The 20,898-nt window shown below is 38.4% G+C and overlaps 1 protein-coding gene and 1 non-coding gene across 2 annotated transcripts in view; both read right to left on the minus strand.

Annotated features, from left to right (window-relative positions):
- Window positions 1-6,607: 6,607 nt before the first annotated feature.
- LOC125367886 lies at window positions 6,608-6,727 on the minus strand. The gene has a single exon (XR_007214184.1). It is a non-coding gene; the product is annotated as a U6atac minor spliceosomal RNA (small nuclear RNA).
- Window positions 6,728-8,015: 1,288 nt separating this feature from the next.
- Window positions 8,016-20,898, minus strand: part of Depdc1b (DEP domain containing 1B) — a 53,135-nt gene continuing 40,252 nt past the window's right edge. The window contains exons 8-11 of the mRNA XM_048368151.1: window positions 17,619-17,785; window positions 13,312-13,488; window positions 9,568-9,753; window positions 8,016-8,421 (exon numbers count right to left, since the gene is read on the minus strand). Coding sequence (XP_048224108.1) covers window positions 8,260-8,421; window positions 9,568-9,753; window positions 13,312-13,488; window positions 17,619-17,785 — 692 coding nt within the window. The 3' untranslated portion in view covers window positions 8,016-8,259. The remainder of the gene's footprint in view (window positions 8,422-9,567; window positions 9,754-13,311; window positions 13,489-17,618; window positions 17,786-20,898) is intronic.

The following is a 20,898-nucleotide window of genomic DNA, read 5'->3' on the forward strand; positions in this document are numbered from 1 at the left end:
ATAAATGGCTTAAACTCCCCGATCAAGAGGAGCAGACTGGCAGAATGGATCCGCAAGCAAAAAGTTGACATCTGTTGTCTACAAGAGACCCACCTTACAGCAAGGGACAAAAACAGGCTTCGAATGAAAGGATGGAGCAAGATCTACCAAGCAAATGCACCCACCAAAACGGCAGGTGTAACCATTCTGATCTCAGACAAGCTGGATTTCTCTTTAAAGTCCACTCAAAAAGACAAAGAAGGACACTACATATTGATACAAGGAAAAATCCAGAATCAAGACATCACGGTGATAAATGTATACTCACCGAACAAAAGAGGCCCGACATATGTCAAGCAAATTCTCACAGAATTACAGAGCAAGATAGATGCAAACACAATCATAGTGGGTGACTTTAATACTCCTCTCTCTCCAAGAGACAGATCCAACACCCAGAGGATTAGTAAGGGAGCTGAGGACCTAAATAACACCATTGCCCAAATGGATCTAACAGACCTATATAGAACCTTCCACCCTACAGAGACCCAATACACCTTCTTTTCAGCAGCCCATGGATCATATTCCAAAATAGACCACGTCATAGCCCACACAAAGAACCTCAGCAAATACAAAAGAATTGACATCATCCCATGTATTATATCTGATCACAGTGGATTAAAGGTAACCCTCAACAACAAAGGATACCACAGAGCCTATACACACTCTTGGAGGCTAAACCCCACGCTGCTATCCAACACTTGGGCCACAGATCAAATTAAAGATGAAATCAACGAATTCATAAGCCACAATGACAAAGAAAACACATCACAAAGAAACCTATGGGACACAGCTAAGGCAGTACTGAGGGGCAAGATCATTGCACTCAGCACCCACATTAAAAGAATGGAAGCAGAGCAGGTGAATACCCTCACGATGAAACTAAAACAACTGGAGAAACAAGAAATGACAGAATCTAAAACGACTAGGAGGGGAGAGATTACAAAGATTAAAGAAGAGATAAATCTGATTGAAAATAGAAAGACCATTCAACAAATAAATAAGACTAAAAGCTGGTTCTTTGAGAAAATAAACAAAATTGACAGACCCCTTGCAAGACTCACAAAAAAAAGAAGAGAAGAGACTCATATTCGTAAAATCAGGGACTCCACAGGAAAAATTACAACAAATACACACGATATTCAAACAATCATAAGGAGCTATTTCCAAAACCTCTACTCAACAAAAAACAATAATTTTACAGAAATGGATCAATTCTTAGAGAAGTACAAACTGCCCAAACTGAACCAAGAAGAAATAAATCAACTAAATAAACCAATAACTTACGGTGAGATACAGGAGGTAATCAAGAACCTCCCTACTAAGAAAAGCCCAGGCCCAGATGGATTCACCAATGAATTCTACAAAACCTTTAGTGAGGAGCTAATTCCAATACTCCTCAAACTCTTCCGCGAAATAGAAACGGAGGGAAAAATCCCGAACTCATTCTACGAAGCTAATATCATACTCATCCCCAAACCAGGCAAAGATCCAACAAAAAAACAGAACTACAGACCAATATCACTAATGAACACAGATGCAAAGCTCCTCAATAAAATATTAGCTAACAGGATCCAGAAAGTGATCAAGAATATCATACATCATGACCAAGTAGGCTTCATCCCTCAGTCACAAGGATGGTTCAACATCCGTAAATCAATCAATGTAATTCACCACATAAACAGAACTAAAATCAAGAATCACATTGTTATCTCAGTCGATGCCCAAAAAGCCTTTGACAAAATACAACATCCATACCTATTAAAAGCTTTGGAGAGAACAGGAATAGATGGAACATTCCTCAAAACAATAAAAGCCATATACAACAGACCAACTGCTAATATCATATTAAATGGAGAGAAACTTAAATCATTTCCCCTAAACACAGGAACAAGACAAGGATGCCCACTCTCCCCACTTCTGTTCAACATAGTACTGGAATCCCTAGCCATAGCAATAAGGCAAGAGGAGGACATCAAAGGGATCCACATCGGCAAGGAAGAAATCAAGTTATCCCTATTCGCAGACGACATGATCTTATATCTCAAGGACCCAAAAAACTCAGTACCCAAACTCCTACATCTAATAAACCAATTTGGCAAAGTAGCAGGATACAAAATCAATCCACAAAAGTCAGCAGCTTTTCTGTACACCAGCAATAGACAAACAGAAAAGGAAATTATGGAAACGATTCCATTTACAGTAGCCAAAAAAAGAATAAAGTACCTAGGGATCAACTTAACCAAGGACGTGACGGACCTATTCAATGAAAACTACAAAAATCTAATAAGGGAAATCAAAGAAGACACAAGGAGATGGAAAGACCTCCCATGCTCATGGGTAGGCAGAATCAATATAGTGAAAATGGCCATACTGCCCAAATTGTTATACAAATTCAATGCAATACCTATCAAAATCCCAGCCACATTCTTCACTGAAATAGAGAAACCAATCCATAAATTCATATGGAACAGCAAAAAACCTAGAATAGCCAAAGCAATTCTAGGCAAAAAACATAGTGCAGGAGGTATCACCATACCAGACTTCAAGCTCTACTACAAGGCCATCATAACAAAAACAGCATGGTATTGGTATAAAAACAGATCGGAAGACCAGTGGATTAGAATTGAAGACCCAGAAATAAAACCGCACTCTTACAGCCAACTGATATTCGACAAAGGAGCTAAAGACATACAATGGAATAAACATAGCCTCTTCAACTACTGGTGCTGGGAGAACTGGGCAGCCATATGCAGAAAACTCAAAGTAGACCCAAGCCTATCACCATGCACCAAGATCAACTCAAAATGGATCAAGGACCTCAACATTAGACCTGAATCCTTGAAACTACTGAAGGACAGAGTAGGAAAGACACTAGAACTTATAGGCACAGGAAGGAACTTCCTGAATAGAGTCCCAGGCGCACAACAAATAGGGGAAAGACTCAACAAATGGGACTACTACAAATTAAAAAGTTTCTGCACAGCTAAGGTCATAGCCACCAAAATAGAAAGACAGCCAACGATATGGGAAAGGATATTTACCAGCACAGCAACAGACAAAGGCCTGATATCTGTCATCTACAGAGAACTCAAAAAACTAAGCCCCTCCAAGCCCAATAAACCTATTAGGAAATGGGCAAAAGAGCTAAAGAGAGACTTCACAAGAGAAGATATAAAAATGGCAAAGAAACACATGAGGAAATGCTCAACATCCCTGCTAGTAAAGGAAATGCAAATAAAAACAACCCTGAGATACCACCTCACCCCAGTTAGAATGGCCTATACTCTGAACTCAGGAAACAACAAATGCTGGAGGGGCTGTGGGGAAAGAGGAACCCTTCTCCATTGTTGGTGGGAGTGCAAATTAGTACAGCCACTTTGGAGAACAGTATGGAGGTTTCTCAAAAAGCTCAATATAGACCTACCCTATGACCCAGCCATACCACTCCTAGGCATCTATCCTAAACAGCAAAACCCAAGATATCAAAAGGACATTTGTACTTCCATGTTTATCGCAGCACAATTCACAATAGCCAAAATTTGGAAACAACCCAGATGCCCCTCCACAGATGAATGGATCCAAAAAATATGGTACTTATACACAATGGAATACTACATAGCGATTAGGAATGGTGAAATATTGTTATTCGCAGGGAAATGGTCAGAACTCGAACAAATAATGTTGAGTGAGACAAGCCTAGAACACAGAAAACAAAGGGGCATGATCTCTCTGATATATGACTGTTAACAAAGGGAGATGGAGAGACAGTAGAGACCAAGTCTGTGAACACTGTATATGTGCTTGATACATTGTATACTGCATATGGGTCTACCTGACCTAGACAAGGGATGGGAAAACAGGTTGTAAGATATCACAAGAAATGTACACACTGCCCTACTATGTAACTGCACCCTCTTTGCACAGCACCTTGTAAAAAAAAATTTATGTTCAATTGATAATAAAAAAAAATAAAAAAATAAAATAAAAAAATAAATAAATAAATAAATAAATAAAAGAATAAAAAAAAAAAAAAAAGCCCAGCGACAACACTCAGGTCCCAAACCAAGTCCAGAACTGGCATGCACACATATACACACACACACACACACACACACACACACACACACACACCCCACACAAAAAAATACAACTAAGTTTTGAATAAGGAATACATCAAAAATGTAAAAATTCAAAAATATTACGAACACACTCATTAATAAACAGTAACATTTTGTAGTAGCTAAAATGTTAATCATCATGAAGATATAAAAACTCAGGGGCCAGGAATGGTGCATATATCTGTAATTCCAGCTACTTGGAAAGTAGAGGTACAACCAAAATCTAGGCAAAGGTGCAAAATATTGTCTGAAAAACAGACTAAAAGCAAAAAATAAAATAAAATAAAAGATCAAAGTATGGCTCAAGTGGCTTGCTAAGCAAGCATAAGAACCAAGTTAAACCTTGGTTACTGGTAATAATAGTAATACAGGTTGAGACTTGCTCAGTGGTAGGCCTAGCATGTTCAAGGCTCTAGGCATCTCAGTCCTTTGCCCCCAAAGAAAAAGATACAAAAATTCATAATGAATTTCATCAAAAGTATACAATTCTTTCAGTCATAAGTATAAATACAACCTAAAATCAGTAAGAATGCAAAACTTTGAGCAGGATTTTATATGGAATGAACTATGTCCAATAACAGTAAGATTCACATTAAGTGCACAAAGGAACTAACATTAGCTTTATGCAAGTGCAAGAAAGCTCGACAAATTTCAAAGACTGATATTACAAAAATCATTTTCCTTACCTCAGTAATGTTATATTAAAAAATCAATGACAAAATGTGAACAAGAAAATTTCAATATCAATAAGATTCAAGAAAAAAGTTATGACTTTATATTTAGAAAGGAATAATCTCCAGCTCTTTCCATAATCAGGGGCAGTGTGTTAGTACTCTATGAATGTGACAAAACACCTGAGAAGTCAGTGTAAACAAGGAGAGTTTATTTTAGATCACATGTCTGAGGTTTCAGTCCATGGTCAATTGGCCCCAGTGGGCAACACAGCATATCATAGCAGAAGTCTGTTTTTCATTCATTTGTGGCCAGGAAGCAGAGAGGAAAGAGCCAGAACCCCCAAATCCCTTTCAAGGACATGCCCTCAATGACCCAACTCCCTCTATATCTCCTGGTCAATTTTGACAAAGGCTGGCCTCCATGACATATGGTTCTTTTTGGAGGACATTTAAAATCCAAACCATAATAACTAGAAACCTAATAAAGATAATAAGAGAAGTTTCAAGCTAATTTCACTCATGGATATAGATATATTTATAAGAGGTTGAAGCAAGAGGATCTTGAGTTGTAGACCAGTTTGTGAGATCTGCCACACTGTGAAGAAAGAGCAGGAGAAAGATAGGGAATAAAAAAGGAAGGAAGGGAAGGCGGGATAGAGGGAGGGAAGAAGGAAGAAAGGAAAAGAGCAAGCAAACAAGCAAAAGGAAGAGAGAGGGAGGGCAGAAGGGAAGAAGAGAGAGAAAAAGAAAGAATGAAGAAGAAAGAAAGGAAGGAAGCAATCAAGAGAACATGAAGAAACATCAAGAAGCTGGGATCAGTGTAAACATTTTAGATGCTGTTTACCACAAAAAGGAGAAAGCAAAATGGTCATTATTTTATATGTAGCAAATGTGGAAATATAAAAAAAAATAAGTCACACCAAATATTTAGAGTAAAAAAGCCAAAAATCAGTTTTATGCCATATAAAAGCAAGAAACAAAAGGATTCAAACATTTACAGTAGGATTCAACAGCAAGTCATTTATTGAATGAATAACTGATAAACTTAGGGTATTATTTCCTTTATTTTTAAATATAACTAAAAAAAATTGATACTTTTTTTGCTGTTGTTGTTCATGGTGCTTGAACTCAGTCAGGACCTGAGCACTATCCTTAAACTTTTTGCTTAAAGCTAGCACTCCCTATTTTGAGACACAGCTCCACTTCCAGTGTTCTGGTGGTTAGAGGTAAGAATCTCATGGATTTTCCTGTCCGGGCTGGCTTCAAACCCTAATCCTAATATCTCAACCTCCCAAATAGCCAGGATTACAGGTGTGAGCTACCAGCTACCAGCAATACTAACATTTTGAAAGCATCAGATACTTAGGAACAAATCTATCAAAATATTTGTGAACTTTAAAGGAAAATTCAAATACTCATATATTTTAAATAAATGAAGGTATAAATCATGTTTATGAACTGAAAGATTCAATACTAAAAAGGTAGCAATTCTCTCCAAATTGGTTTGTTGACTCAATACAATCCAAATGAAAATCTCAACAAGGTACATGTACATGTATAGTTGACAGGCTATTAAAATACATACAAAAGTGAAAAAGTTCCAAGATACATGGAAAAAGTTCTCAACCTGATATTAATAAAAGTAAAAGACTGTAGTCAGACACCATTACATACTTACACATTAGCAACAAATCAAACTCTGACAACAGCCAATTTAACTCTGATGCTACCAACAAAAGAAGCATTAGTGTGGTTTGAACTCAGCACCTTGTAACTAGTAGGCAGACACTCTACCATTGAGCCATCCTCCAGCCTCAGTGTAATCTCTGTTGTCAGGCCCAAAGGCCTCTTCCATCCTTGTCAAGGGGAGTGCTAACCTCTCCTTTCATACAACACACTCTCAGTGTAATCTCTTTGGAAAATTACTATTACCTGTCAGCAGTTTTACATTTAGGTAGTAGTTAGGTTTGTTTTGAATCTCTTCTTAAGTATGTTATACATTTTTTAAAAGGTAATAATTTTAAGAAGAAAGTCAAAGAAAGGGAAGGAGGGAGGGAATCACATATACTTCCAAAGAAGAGCAAAAGGAGAGCAAAGTGTGAAAAATAAACCCTCCTTAAAAGGCAAATAAGGTAGGAAGTAAAATTATTCCTTGTTCTTAATAGAATGTCAAAATGTAGAAGTAAAAACCAAAACACTAAAATATATCACTACATTTCATATTTGGAATGTAAGGTGGTACCCAACCTGATTTTTAAATAAGCAAAATCTCTGTCAACTACAGGAAAAATTCTGCTACAAAAAGAACAGAGCAGATAAAAAGTACAAGGAAAAATATCGGTCCAGACACTGCTCCAAGCAAATCAGTGGGTACTGCTCTCAGCTTTTTGGGGTATTTCTGCTTGGAGAAAGCTTTCCAGATATATGCTCCATAATCCAATGTTTTCACTATTTTGAAAAAGATAAACAAAATGAAACACACTAAAATCTCCCTTCATATTTTCTTACAGAAATAAATGACTGATGTAAGAATATGGGCAAAAACATTTGAGGACATTCTCTCACTGATCTAAATAAAGTAAAACAAAAAAGGACTAAGCATGATGTTTTTAAAAAACAGTATTTATTTACATTTCATTGATTTTCACAAAGATAAAAGAAGTTGAAGGAAATATATATACATATATACATATATGTGTGTGCATGTATGTAGTCTCATATTACTTAACTCAGTTATGTTTTTCACAAAACCAACCGACTCAAGTTAGGTCTAAAGAGAATCAAAGAATTTATCATTCAGCTCTCCATCCTTAGCAAAGACTGAAATTATTCCATAGCAGGCGGATGCAAATCTCCTACACTGATAGGTAAATGCCAATTCATACATATGTTGCTAAAGAACCAGCTTCAGTCGAATCTGTCATGCCAAACAACAAATCCACAAGAAAGGCACAATCATCACAATATGGGACAGCAAGTTTTTGTGCAACATTTAAAAAACGGAATTTACACAGGAGAAAACACAACTGGCTCTTCAGTCAACATCATCACAGTAACAATATCCAGTGTCTGCTCATTCAAGTATATACATTATTCTTAACACTGGACTTCAGTACAATAGTTACAACAGATTTCAGTAACTGTGATATCCACAGATCATTTACAAACACATGAAAAACAATTCCAAACCTGTCAACAATGACCACTATCTATTTGGCTGGTAATTTTATTGGTTTAAACAACTTTAAAAATGACATTGAGTTTTATTTTAAAAATTAACAAAATACTGACAATGGCTCAACATTTGAAAAGTCCTATCATCTGTATTGTCTCTATTTCAGTAGTTTCTATTTTGTGAGTTTCTTTCTTTTACCACTTGCTCCATCAGCAACAACCCCCAAATCTCCAGGTCTGCTGCTGTGGACATATCACATCCGGAAACTCCGAGTCCTCTGAAATGGCTGGAACGGCTTTTTCAGGGCCCACATGAACAGCTGTGGTCTCTGTTTGCGTTTTTCAGAAAACAGAAGTGCTTCACTCTCTGGTGTAGGAAATCGTTCTTGGTAGACTTCAGGATAGGATTTCTGAAACTAAATAAGAGATCCAATAATAGTCCAAAAGACACATAAGAGCCAAGAAAAATGGGCAGATTTCCACTGTAAGAGTTTCTGGTCCTATAACTTCTATGGTTTGGGTAAGTCATTTGATTCCAATGTCTATAGATTCAACTCCTCTTTCCTCTGGTCTGATCTTCAAATATAGTTCTCCTTTTAATCCTATTTCCCAAGTTGCTTTTTCCCCCACTGCCAACTATAAATAGAATTGATTTCAAGAATATTCACAAGTCACTTTGACTTGAAAATAAGTTATGCTCTTCATAGCTGAAAAAAATTTTGGAAACTCTATTTCCCAATCTCCCTCTCCTCCAACTCAGCCTCACTAACTTCTACATAAAAGGAAAAGAGAAGACTCTGGTAGAGATGACTTTCTGAAAAACTTAAAGGGAGGCAACTCAGTCTGAATCCTCATCACTGTTCCCCAAAACTACTAAGAGGAAATAGGAACTAGGAAGAGCAGCCCTGACACTGGTGCTGGATGTAAAATCCACTGTCAGCTTTGGGACCAAGAGCTCAGCTATGTCGTAGGGTTTAGTCTTTGAAAACAAATACTGTCTGTGGGAGCACAGATCAATCTTTAAAAATGTCAAAGCACACCCTCCCTGAGCTGACAATTACTCTTCAAACCTTTAAGCTGTGCTAACATAAAAGGAACTGAAAACCTAGTGATGTCTGAGGTAAGAAACAGATTTGACACTGTCTAAAACCAATGGCTTCTAAACTCTAGGTATTTTGCATGTTGTGAAATCAACATGACTTAACTTACAAAAAAAAAAAAAGGCAAAAGTGATCTGCCCCCATCGTTAGCTTCTTTGAAGTAATTGTTGGTTCACATCATGCCACAAGCCAAAACAGAAACACTAGAGAATCACTCAATAAATGAAGAAAGAGTTCAATAATGTAAAAAGATGGACACTGAAGAAGAGAGATCTAGAAAATTGAACCCAACTGTGTAAATCAATAAAACTTCTTGAATAAATGAGCCAGATAATAAACTTTCAAACCAGTTATGTCTCAGAAAATGAGATTTGCATAGAGCCTAGTAAAATAGAGAATAAAAAGTAGAAAGCACATAAACACACTGGGAAGGAAGAAGCATGGCTTGCAAGGCCGTCTCACCTGCTTCAGTTTCTTCTTCCTCTCTTTGCTGGAGAGCTTGGCATCCACTATGACTTCCTCCAGCAAGGCAGCCAGCGGTTCCTGAGAGCCGTATGCTCTCTGGTATTCAAATTCCTCAGGGCTGATTTGACGGCAAAATGAAGGAGCAGATAATGTGACATCCATATCAGCTCCTGGGTATTTTATCTAAGGCAAAGAGCAAAAAATGAGTTTGGATCCCTATATCATGTCTTCTAGAAAGAATGGGATGCCATTCCTCAATATGGGGAAAACTATATTGAAAAGTAAAAGGGTTTCCATAATTTCAAACTAGTAACACTTAATGTCACAATTTAAAGATGGGATTTTTACCTTAAAAATCATATAACCCCTTTAATGAGGTCAAAATTTTAAATATAACCATATTGATTCTAATACAGGATGCTCTGTTGTTGAAGTAGGTATCAATGGGAGGTGGAGGGCTAAGAAAGACAGTGAATGAAGATGAATATGGTTGAACTAGTTTATTTGCATGAATAAAAATACAACAGCTATGCACAAGTAGCTCATGCCTGGAATTCTAGCTACACGAAGGTTGAGATCTGAGGATCACAGTTCAAAGCCAGCTCAGGTAAGGAAATCTGTGAGAATCTTATCTCTAATTTACTACCAAGCGGCTCAAGTGGCTCAAGTGGTAAAGGACTAAGCTTGAGCAAAAAGCTCAGAAACAGCATCCAGGCCCCAAGTTCAAGGCCCAGTTTAATGCAACCTGCTGAAAATTGTCTTTAGAAGGGGGAGTGAAATCAAGAGAGTGATGGAGGGGAAGGATCAGGCTACATATATGTGTGGAAAAGTCACAATGAAACCCTCCTGTGCAATTAATGTATGCTAGCAGAGAAAAATACAATATTGAACATATACAGGTTATGTTGGCTCCTCCCACTCATGAAGACCCTTGATTCTCCCTTCCTTGGGGATGGGCAGAGCTCAGAGTAGGTCAGTAGAGAAATGAACAGAACCTACCCACATGTGCTAATAGGGAGAATCAAGCAAAAATATTAAGTGTGTAGACATTGTGTAGACAGGCAAAGGGGCAGAGGAATAAGAGGACAATGAAAACTAAGGCCTTTAGAAAAATAAACATCCATTTAAAGTACTTATTTTTTTCAGATTCTAGAGTCAAAAAAAATACAACACCTTGCTGTTCTCTAATGGATGAAAATCCTACTCTTACAATCACTGCTTTGGATAAGACCCCCCCCCCCCAACCCCACCCCAAGCCAAAGCTAAAAATAAGTCTGTTGTTAAGGAGGGTAAATACATTAAGCATGATCCATGTGCCAATATCAGCTTTTCAAATCGATTCGAGATAACTTCAGAACAGAAGCTAGGAATGGCAGGGAAAGGGGCTGAGCAGGGTGTTTCTTTTTGTAATCTGAAGGACAGGAAAAAAAAAAAAACAAATAACAGAGAATGGCTAGGATAGAGGGGAGGCCTAGATAGAGAGCCATAGCCAGTCCCAGGAACGAGAAAAGCATGGCACACTCAAGGCTACAGATAAGGCTAATAGAAGGCCGTGTCGAAACACTGCCTCCCTCGCTGGCTCAGCTCTGAAACTTCCCCATGAAAAGACTAGGTAGCTCAGAGAAGCAGCACTCACAGGTGCTGGGATGTAAGGGCTCGTGGCCCGCTCACGGTAACAGATGTGTGCGCTCTGAGCACTAAGAGGAAAAACTGCCCAGCAATTCTACTAAGTACTTCCAAAAGAGAAAAAGTAATTGGACAGTTGCGTAGTTACTGATTTTATCCAGCGCACACCAAAGTGCCTCTTCACAAGATGATATTTATCTGCAGTTAAATTAGTCATCAGAGTTCAGCTTACTGTCTTCAAGAGAGAGCAAGAGGCTCACAGGACAGTTGCTGGAGTCTGAGCCTGGATTATACATGTGAATATACAAACCCAGCAAGTTTGCACAATAACAAAGTTACTACTACTATAAAATTTCCGTGCAGAAATGCTTCAGTGTAGCATTTCTTTACATTTCTACTATGTTCAAGTTTGAATTATAAAAATATTGGGGAAATAGCCTGGCACTGGTGGCTCACACACTTGTAATCCTAGCTCCTCAGGAGGCTGAGATCTGAGGATCTGATGTTCAAAGCATGCCTGGGCAGGAAAGTCCATGACAATCTTATCTCTAATTAACTACCGGAAAGTCTGAAGTAGCACTGTGGCTAAAGTTGTAGAGTGTCAGCCAAAAGTAGAAAATACTAAGAAACATCACCTAGGCCCTTAATCAAGCACCAGGATCAGAACCCAAAATACATATATGAAAAGATAGCCGGGCTGGGAATGTGGCCTAGTGGTAAAGTCCTCACCTTGTATACATGAAGCCCTGAGTTCAATTCCTTAGCACCGTATATATGTATATATATATAAAGCCAGAGTGGCGCTGTGGCTCAAGTGGCAGAGTTCTAGCTAGTTGGGAGACTGAGAATGAGAGGATTATGATTTGAGGCCAGCCCAGGCAGAAAAGTTCTCAAGTTTCCTTCTTAATCCATACCTGGGTATAGGGGTGGACACTTGTTATCGAAAGCTACACAGAAGGCTGGGCAGGCCAGTCAGGACAAAAAAGCCCAGGCGACTCCATCTCCATAGAAACTAGACACACAGAGATACACGGTCTGGGATCCCAACAACAAGGGAAGGAGGATAGTGAGTAGATCACAGCTCAGAGTGTGCCTCAGTCAAAGAAATAGCCAGTAAAAGATGGGCAGGAGGTGTGGCTCAGTGATACCATGTCAGCCTAGCAAGTGCAAAGCTCTGAGTTTAAGCCCCTTTTACTGCCAAATATGTACATACATATAAATGGTAAGCATTTTACATGTATCAAGTAATTTGATTCCCAAACAACTCTATGAAGTAATAATTGTAATCATTCTCATTTTATAGATAAGAGGAGAAGAGATGTTAGGACAGATGACAAAGCAGATTAACATTCATTATGCAACTTACCTAAGGTCACACAGTTAACAAAAGGCAAATTAACATTTGAACACTATTAGCCCTAGATGTCCTTTTCACCACTCTAGAACCTATAAAAAGTACTTACTAGCCAAGCACCAGGAGGCTGAGATCTAAGGACTACAGTTCAAAGCCAGTTTGGGCAGGAAAGTGTGAAACTCTCATCTCCAATTACATATCGAAAGCCAAGAGTAGAGCTATGGCTCAAGGGGTAGAGAACTATCCTTGAGCATAAAAACTCAAGGACAAGCCCCAGGACCAGCATTAAAAAAAAATTAATAATGTGGATTTTTTTTCACTGTACTGTTAAGAAAAAGTTACAAAAAAAAGAAGAAAAAGAGAGAGAAAAGAAAGTAAGAGACAGAAGAAAAAAAAGGGAAGAATGGAAAAGGGAAAAAGGAAGACACAAAAAGTGTTTAGAGTACCGTAATGAGGACTATGAACATTTTGGCATAATCCTTGATAGTTTTTGGTGTGTATAATCTATAGGCCCCAAATTTCCCCAATGAATAAGGTTCATAATTTCATAGTTGTGATTAATGTAATAAAACTAAGTATGCATTCTATATATTATTTTAATGGTTATAGCAAACAAAGAGTGCTTACAATGGATCAAGACCACTGAACATAAACACAGTGAATATAGTAATCCACTTAAAGGTTCTTATGACCAAGTGTCCCAAGCTTGCCTGACCTTTCCACTGCCAATTTAACAGAACTGATACCACCCCATCTTTTACCTGGACTCTTCGTAGGTGAGCCACGCGCTCCTCTATGGACGTCTGCAAAGCCAAAGGGACTTTCAGAATCTCCTGGTAATTGTCCATCAGAAATGTCACCAACCTAGCAGCTAATAACTCATCTAAGTCTACTTCATCCTTAGAACACAAGATACACCGGGAAAATGTCTGGACCATCTGGAAAAAAAAAGGGGGGGGTAAAAAACACAGATAAGTTTTTGGGGTTTTTTCCCACCTGTAAACTGAGTTCAATCTGATTTACAAAAAAACAGATGTGAAGCTAGATGCCAGTAGCTCATGCCTGTAATCCTACTACTTAGAAGGCTGAGACCTTAGGATTATGATTTGAAGATAGCCTGGGCAGGAAAATGCCTAAGACTCGATCTCCAATTAACCAGCAAAAAAAACCACAGAAGTAGGGATGTGCAAAAAAGCGAGGGGACTGCACCAGCCCGGCCCTCAGTTTGACGTCCACTACTGGCACATACATGAAGGAGGAAGAAAAGCAACTGTGAAAAGCCAATGCACAGGTGCGCATCCCATCAGGTACCTAGCCACATATGGTTATGTCCAAGAGGCTGGTGTCTCATCAACCAGTAAAAATGAAATGTGTACCTTTAAGAGAGTTGGTAGGGAGATATCTGAGGAATCTTTAATTCCCCCCTTTATGTTAGATTTATATATATATATATATATATGTATATACATACCCACACCACAAGCATAAACACACATTTGTGTGCACGTGCATACACACATACACACACACACACACACACAGAAAACCAGGACTTGAATCATGTAGTGCTTTTACTTCAAAGCACTTTACAAAGTTTATGGAAATACAAAATATGTAAATAACACAGACTAATTTTCATAAAATCCATATTAACTGTTCCATTCTCATGCTATCCTCTGATTTCTTTCTCCTTTTCCTCCAATTTTATTGCTGACAAACTTGCATCAAATTCTATGAGTATGAAGACATGCAATGCTATTTAGTTGGATTTTATTTCATCAGCAAACATACTTCATCTTTACTTCTAGTTATGCATGCAAAAAGACACCCAAGCAGGGGCATTTTGCTGGAAATAATGTGCTCCTGCGAGTTGTAAATGTCTTGCATATATATCCCTATAGAAAGTAGGTACCATATTTCCTTCAACTTTTCAAAAGAGTCCATTAGCCCCTCTCCCCAGCCCTCTAACCAAATTAAAAGAATGAAAATCAGTGCACTTAGCACCGATGCCCTGATCTGACCCTGTGCTTCTTTAAAGCCAGGGGTCCCCAGGGGGCCCAATGGTTTATAAGGATGTGGAGAAGGCACACATTACATGCGCTCAAGGAACAATCTTGCCCCAAGACATTGGGGGCGGGGGTGGGGATGAAGAGATTTTGTTAGAAAGTGCATTGTGAACATAAACTATTTAAAAACACCAGCTGAGAGGAGAGAGGCAGAGTGCCCTAGGTGGCTACGACAGGCAGGAAGGAGAGAACGGGGAAAGAAATGATGGTGGGCAAAGGCTACGAAGTTCCGGACAGACAGGAAGAGTATGCTTCAGATACACAGCATGGCAATCATAATCATAGCTAATAATACAGTCTCTTCCAAAATGGTTGAGTGGATTGTAAACATATCACAAAAAAAAATAGATGAGGTGGTATAGATGTTCATTAGCTTAAATGAATATTTCTACTATATATGTCATATCTGTATTCCATAAATGGTATATTTGATTACTTTTTAAATAAAAAGAAAGCTGGGTACAGGGATTCAGGCCTATAGTCCCAGCTACTGGAAAAGTGGAGGATCTAATGCTAGCTGGAACAAAAAATTAGCAAGACCTCATCTCAATTGATAAGTTAGGCTTGGTGGCACAAATCTGTGATTCTGGCTACATGGAAGGCAAGAGGTAGTTGCAGTTTGAGGAAAAGTGAGCCCACGACAAAGACAAGAAACCCTACCAACTGAGTCAAAAGAAGGCTACAGGCATGGTTCCAGCAGTAGCACCTGCCTACTAAGCATGAGGCCTTGAGTTCAAATATCATTGCCAAAATTAATTATAAGTTATTTTTAAAAATCAATGTAACAAAAGTGGCATGCTGACACTACAAAGTAGGATTCAAAATTAGAAGGTATTCTTTTAAAGAAAACTAAGAAATAATATCATTGCTAGAATCTTAGACAACATCCCAAGTATGCATTATTTGTTCATTTGGTGTTTGAGATAGGATCTCATAAACTCAGGCTGGCATGAAGCTTGCTGTATAATCTAAACCGGCATTTGAATTCTCCATCATCCTGCTTCACAGTAAACTAGGACTGCCAAGTGTATATCAGAATGCCCAACCCTTTCTCCCTTTTCAATCCATTGTACATGCTACATCACTGTTAGTGATAATAACACGGACTTTTACAATGCTCTGTGTCCTGGAATTGGAGAACATGTTGATTTCTCAATAGACAATGTTATACTTTCTGTCCACACTTCATTCACTCTGTGCTGACAGTAGGAATCAGATATAAAGGTGACACAGGACATAGCAGATAATCTCTACACTGAGTTTGATCCCTCCTCACTCTTTCCATTACACTCTTTAAGATGATTATATCAAAAGCCCAATGCCAGTCTGTCTGTAAACTGCTCGCTCTGAAATCTTCAAGCAAGCCCACCTTGACCTTTCTCTGATCACCTTTTTTTTTTTTTATTGTCAAGGTGATATACAGAGGGGTTACAGTTACAAAGACAATGTAATGGGTTCACTTCTTGTTAAATTTGTTACCTCCTCCCTCATTTTCCTCCCACCTTTCCTCCTCCCTTACCCCCCTTCCAGCTGTAGTTAGTTAACAACATATTGTCTTGTAAATATTGCTGTTGTATTGGTTCACCTTTTACTCTTTGTCTCCATTTTGATGTTCCCTTTCCCTTCCCTAAATCAGACACACATATATACAATACCCAGGGTACCAAAATCAAAACCAGTGACAACAGGGGCTAAATCATAGGGAAGATGGAAAGAAGAACAAAGAAATAATTTTACATAGTATGTTAAAAATAACAACAACAATAATATGCCATCTGTTTCCATGTCATGGAGTTCATTTCACCTAGCATCACCTTATGTGATCATATGTACATAGCTATTGAGCTATTGTGGTCATATGCTAGGACTATCCTAGACATATACTAATTATTACCAATGATGGAAAACATGGAGTCTATGTTTCTCTGGGTCTGGCTCACTTCACTGACGAATGGGGCAATGTTAGTCTTTCTGATAGAAACATAGAATTCCATTGTGTATATATATCATAATTTCTTGATCCATTCATCTATTGAGGGGCATCTGAGTTGGTTCCACATGTTAGCTATGGTAAAGAATGCTGCAATGAGCATGGCCATGCTGGTAGCTTGTTTGTGATATGGCCTTGTTTGTGATCTGTTGGGTAAATGCCCAAAAGTGGGTTGCTGGGTCATAGGGGAGCTCTATATTTAGCCTTCTGAGGAACATCCATACTGCTTTCCAGAGTGGTTGGACAAGTTTACATTACCCAAAACAGTGTAGTAGGGTTCCCTTTTGGCCACATCCCACCAGTACCTGTTGTTATTCTTGATCTGTTGTTATTCTTGACCTGTTCTTGATCATGGCCATTCTTACTGTGGTGAAGTGGAATCTCAAAGTTGTTTTGATTTGCATTTCTTTTATGGCCAGTGATGCTGAGCACTTCTTCATGTTTCTATTGGCCATTCTCATTTCCTCTTCAGAGAAGTCTCTCTTTTAGTCTTTAGCCCATTTATTAATTGGACAGCTGTTTCTTTGAGAATTTGTTTTGGGGGAACTTAATTTTTTGAGTCCTAAGTATATTTTAGATATGAGGCCCTTGTCTGTTGTATGGCCAGTGAGCATCTTCTCTCAGTCTGCGGGCTTTCTATTTATCATGCAAGCTATGTCTTTTGCCATGCAGAAGCTCTGCAGTTTGATGCAATCCCATTTGTCCAACCGTTCTTTGATTTGTTGTTTCCAGGTCTTTATTATAAGAAAGTTCTGACTTGTTCCAAGCAACCTTAGTGTTTCTCCTATTCCTTCCAGCAATGTTTTGTTACCTTAAGATCTTTGATTCATTTGGAATTCATTCTGGTGCAGGGTGATATATAAGGATCTAGAATTAATTTCTTTACAGGTGATCACCCTTTTGACTTAGCTGAACTTCACTCCAAAACCCAGTCACAATAAGGTATCAACATTCCCCTAGTCTACGGCCACACCACCCTGAACGCGCCCGATCTCGTCTAACATTCCCCTACCAGCGTCCGAGGGCCGAAGCCATCACACAGCGGTGGCATGTCTTTGTTTAGGCAGATCCTTGTCACCATCCTCATGAGCAGCTGGAGCTTTCTCCTGTTCTCTGGGGGCAGGAGGAGGCAACAAATCTGAAAGGCTTCTACTGCCATCTTCTCTTTCTGTAACAAACCTGATTTTTAAAAAAAGAAGAAAAACAAGTTTTTCTCTCCAAAATCTGTTTTATCTTTACTTGATATGCTCCCATTTTTACAAAACATGTATTCAAATTAGGCAAACACGTTTTCACAGATGGAACTATACCTGGCCAGTTGAATTCTCTTTCACTATCATTCACAGAATCAGTACAGAAAATAGAAATCATCAACCTGGATAATATAGAGCTCATATAGCCATTTTCTGCTCCTGGACACCAGGCAGATATAACCAACGACATTCTTCCCCACTAAACTTCCTTAGCTAAGGCGACAAAGCCTCAACACTCACACTGCTAATCGGTGCAAGGCAGCATGATGGAAAATATGCTAATATATTACAGCAACAGGATGCATAAGTATTTCATTATGGTCTTAACTTGCATTTCCCAAATGATTAATATGTGCTTCTTGGAAGATTATTTGTCCATATTTTTGCTCATTTTTTAAACTGCCTTGCCTTCTTATTATTAAAGAGTTTGTTTCTTTCTTTTTTTCAAATATACAATCAGAACACATTCTTCCATTTTTGTTTCTCTCTTTGTTTTGGGTTTTTTTTTTTTTTGGCCAGTTCTGGGGCTTGAACTCAGGGCCTGAGCACTGCCCCTGGCTTCTCTTGCTCAAGGCTAGCACTCTACCACTTGAGCCACAGCGCCACTTCTGGCTGTTTATGTTTATGTGGTGCTGAAGAATCGAACCCAAGGCTTCATGCATGGAAGGCTAAGCCATAGCCCTCTCTTTTTATTTTCTTAATTGTACTTTAAAAATATCTTTTTAATTGCCTAGGATATTTTTTCTAAAGTTTTGCTTTTTTTGTTTTAATAACTATAAATTTGAAGTTAAGGAGGTTTGTCTTTGTCTTGGAAAATAAAACAAAAACATAACTAACTGGATATTGTTATTAAAAAAAAGAGATCAGAGTTACATGGCTAGAGTCCAATATCTACAATGAATTACACAGGTCTAATTTTGGTGATACTATCAAAAAACCATAGCATTGTAATGGCAGCATTGCAGAAAAGTCCTAACAAATTTTCTAAACAATATTCCTAAATCTGTTAGAAAATTCTAAGTGTCATACAGGCCAGGAGAGAAATAAAGTTATAAAAATGCCTTCATAGAGTTTGAATACATACTAAATTTGAGAGTTCTTGGAATTGGATATGTAAAAATAAGGTGTTAAGTTCTCAAATTCACACTGCCACTACAGAGACAATGCACCCCTGGGGCTTTCCCCTCTGTGGGCGATGGCAGTAGGTGGACAAAGTCATTTCCCAATACAGATGCCTAGTCCCAGCGCCAAATGATGAGAAAGGGAGATGGAATGAGCACCTTGAGCCCTCTCTAGCAAACACGCATGCTTTCTTCATGGCTCTACTTTTCCTCATTCTCACAGACAGCACACAGGCTGTCATACATGCAACTTCTTAGGGCAACATTTTCAGTTCCCTGAACCATTTTACAATTTTCTTCAAAGCCTCAGCTTCTGTCTCTCATTCCGCAGCTATTGACTGAGCTACTGTCACTGTGTTGCATCTCAGCCTCAAATAGGATCTGCCCATCTTTTTGTGGCAAAGAAGCTGTCACAGTGAGAACAACCTCTCCGTCTGTTCTGTTGTGATTCATGCTGAGTGTCTGGGGGAGTATTTTCCTGGTCTTGGTGGAGGGAGGCTGAGGAAGATATCATCTGCTATTGCTGTTATTCAAGGTTAGATCCTCCCAGGAAGTGCTGGGGCCAGTGGGTGAGAGACAGCAGTTGGCTGTCATTTAGTTGGCTCAACTAAATGACCCAGCACGATTGGGTGGCATCAGTAGAGCTGCAGACACAGCAGGACCTGTCACTTCTCAGGTAGCAACACAAGCCAAGTCCTCCACCATCTTTTCTGTGCCTCTTAATAGTCTATTTCAAATAGCACAGACTTCTCATTTAATAGTCATTTGATTGCATTTTTAGTTTACACTTTATACTTTCTTAGATACCTTTGTCTACCCAAGGTTACAAGAATTTTCTCCTTTATGTCTTTCTGCTTAATTTTATTTATGTTTTAGTCTGTGGCCACAATTATTCCAATATAAAGTTTAATGAAGTAAATAGAAAGTCTTCTTTTTATTCCATATTGGTATTAACTTGTTTGAACCTCACTTATCTTTGTTGAAAATCACTTGAAGAAAGCAATATAGACTGATTTTTGGACTCTACAAACCTAAATGCATATCCCTATGTAAATATCACACACTTTACAGCAAAATTTTATAGTATTATCATTAAAACACCAATATAGCACACCTGATAGTAAGCTGGTATAAGTTCTGGAAACAAAAAACGTATACGTTCTCTGAATTATTTCTAAATTACTTTGCTATGAATAAGACTATATAGCCAGAAGTGAAATGAACTCCATGTTATGGAAAAGATTGTTATATCACAGTTGTAACTTCTTTCAATGTACCATGTGTATCTGTAGCATCTATTATAGATGATGTTCTTGTATCAGCTTCCTGTGGTTGTACCTACACTATCGCTGTAACACTATCTGAGCATATTGGAAACCATGTATACTGGTATTAGAACTAGGAAATTGAGAGGAAATACCAAAATTGAGAGACTCAGGGTAAAAAAAAGAAAAACAACTACAAAAGCAATACTTGCAAAACTGTTTGGTCTAAGTGAATGGAACACCTCATGGGGGGAAAGGGAAAGGGGGTGGGAGGAGAGGGGTATGAAGGACGAGGTAACAAACAGTACAAGTCATGTATCCAATGCCTAATGTATGAAACTGTAACCTCTCTGTACATCAGTTTGATAATAAAAATTTGAAAAAAAACTATATAGCCAGGCGCTGGTATCTCACACCTGTAATCCTAGCTACTCAGGAGATTTGAGGATCACAGTTCAGAGCCAACCCAGGCTAAAAAGTCCCGGTGAGATTCTTATCTCCAATTAACCAGAAAACTGGAAGTGGCTCAAAGTGGTAGAGCACCTTTCTGTATGAAAGATTTCAAATATGTTTTTATATTATCTCTTGCTTTTGTACTTAGAACACCCTTTACCGTATCACAGAAAAGATAAGATGCATTTTATTTGCATTTT

The sequence above is a fragment of the Perognathus longimembris genome, chromosome 19 (genome assembly GCF_023159225.1).
Source record: "Perognathus longimembris pacificus isolate PPM17 chromosome 19, ASM2315922v1, whole genome shotgun sequence".
Lineage (NCBI taxonomy): Eukaryota > Metazoa > Chordata > Mammalia > Rodentia > Heteromyidae > Perognathus > Perognathus longimembris.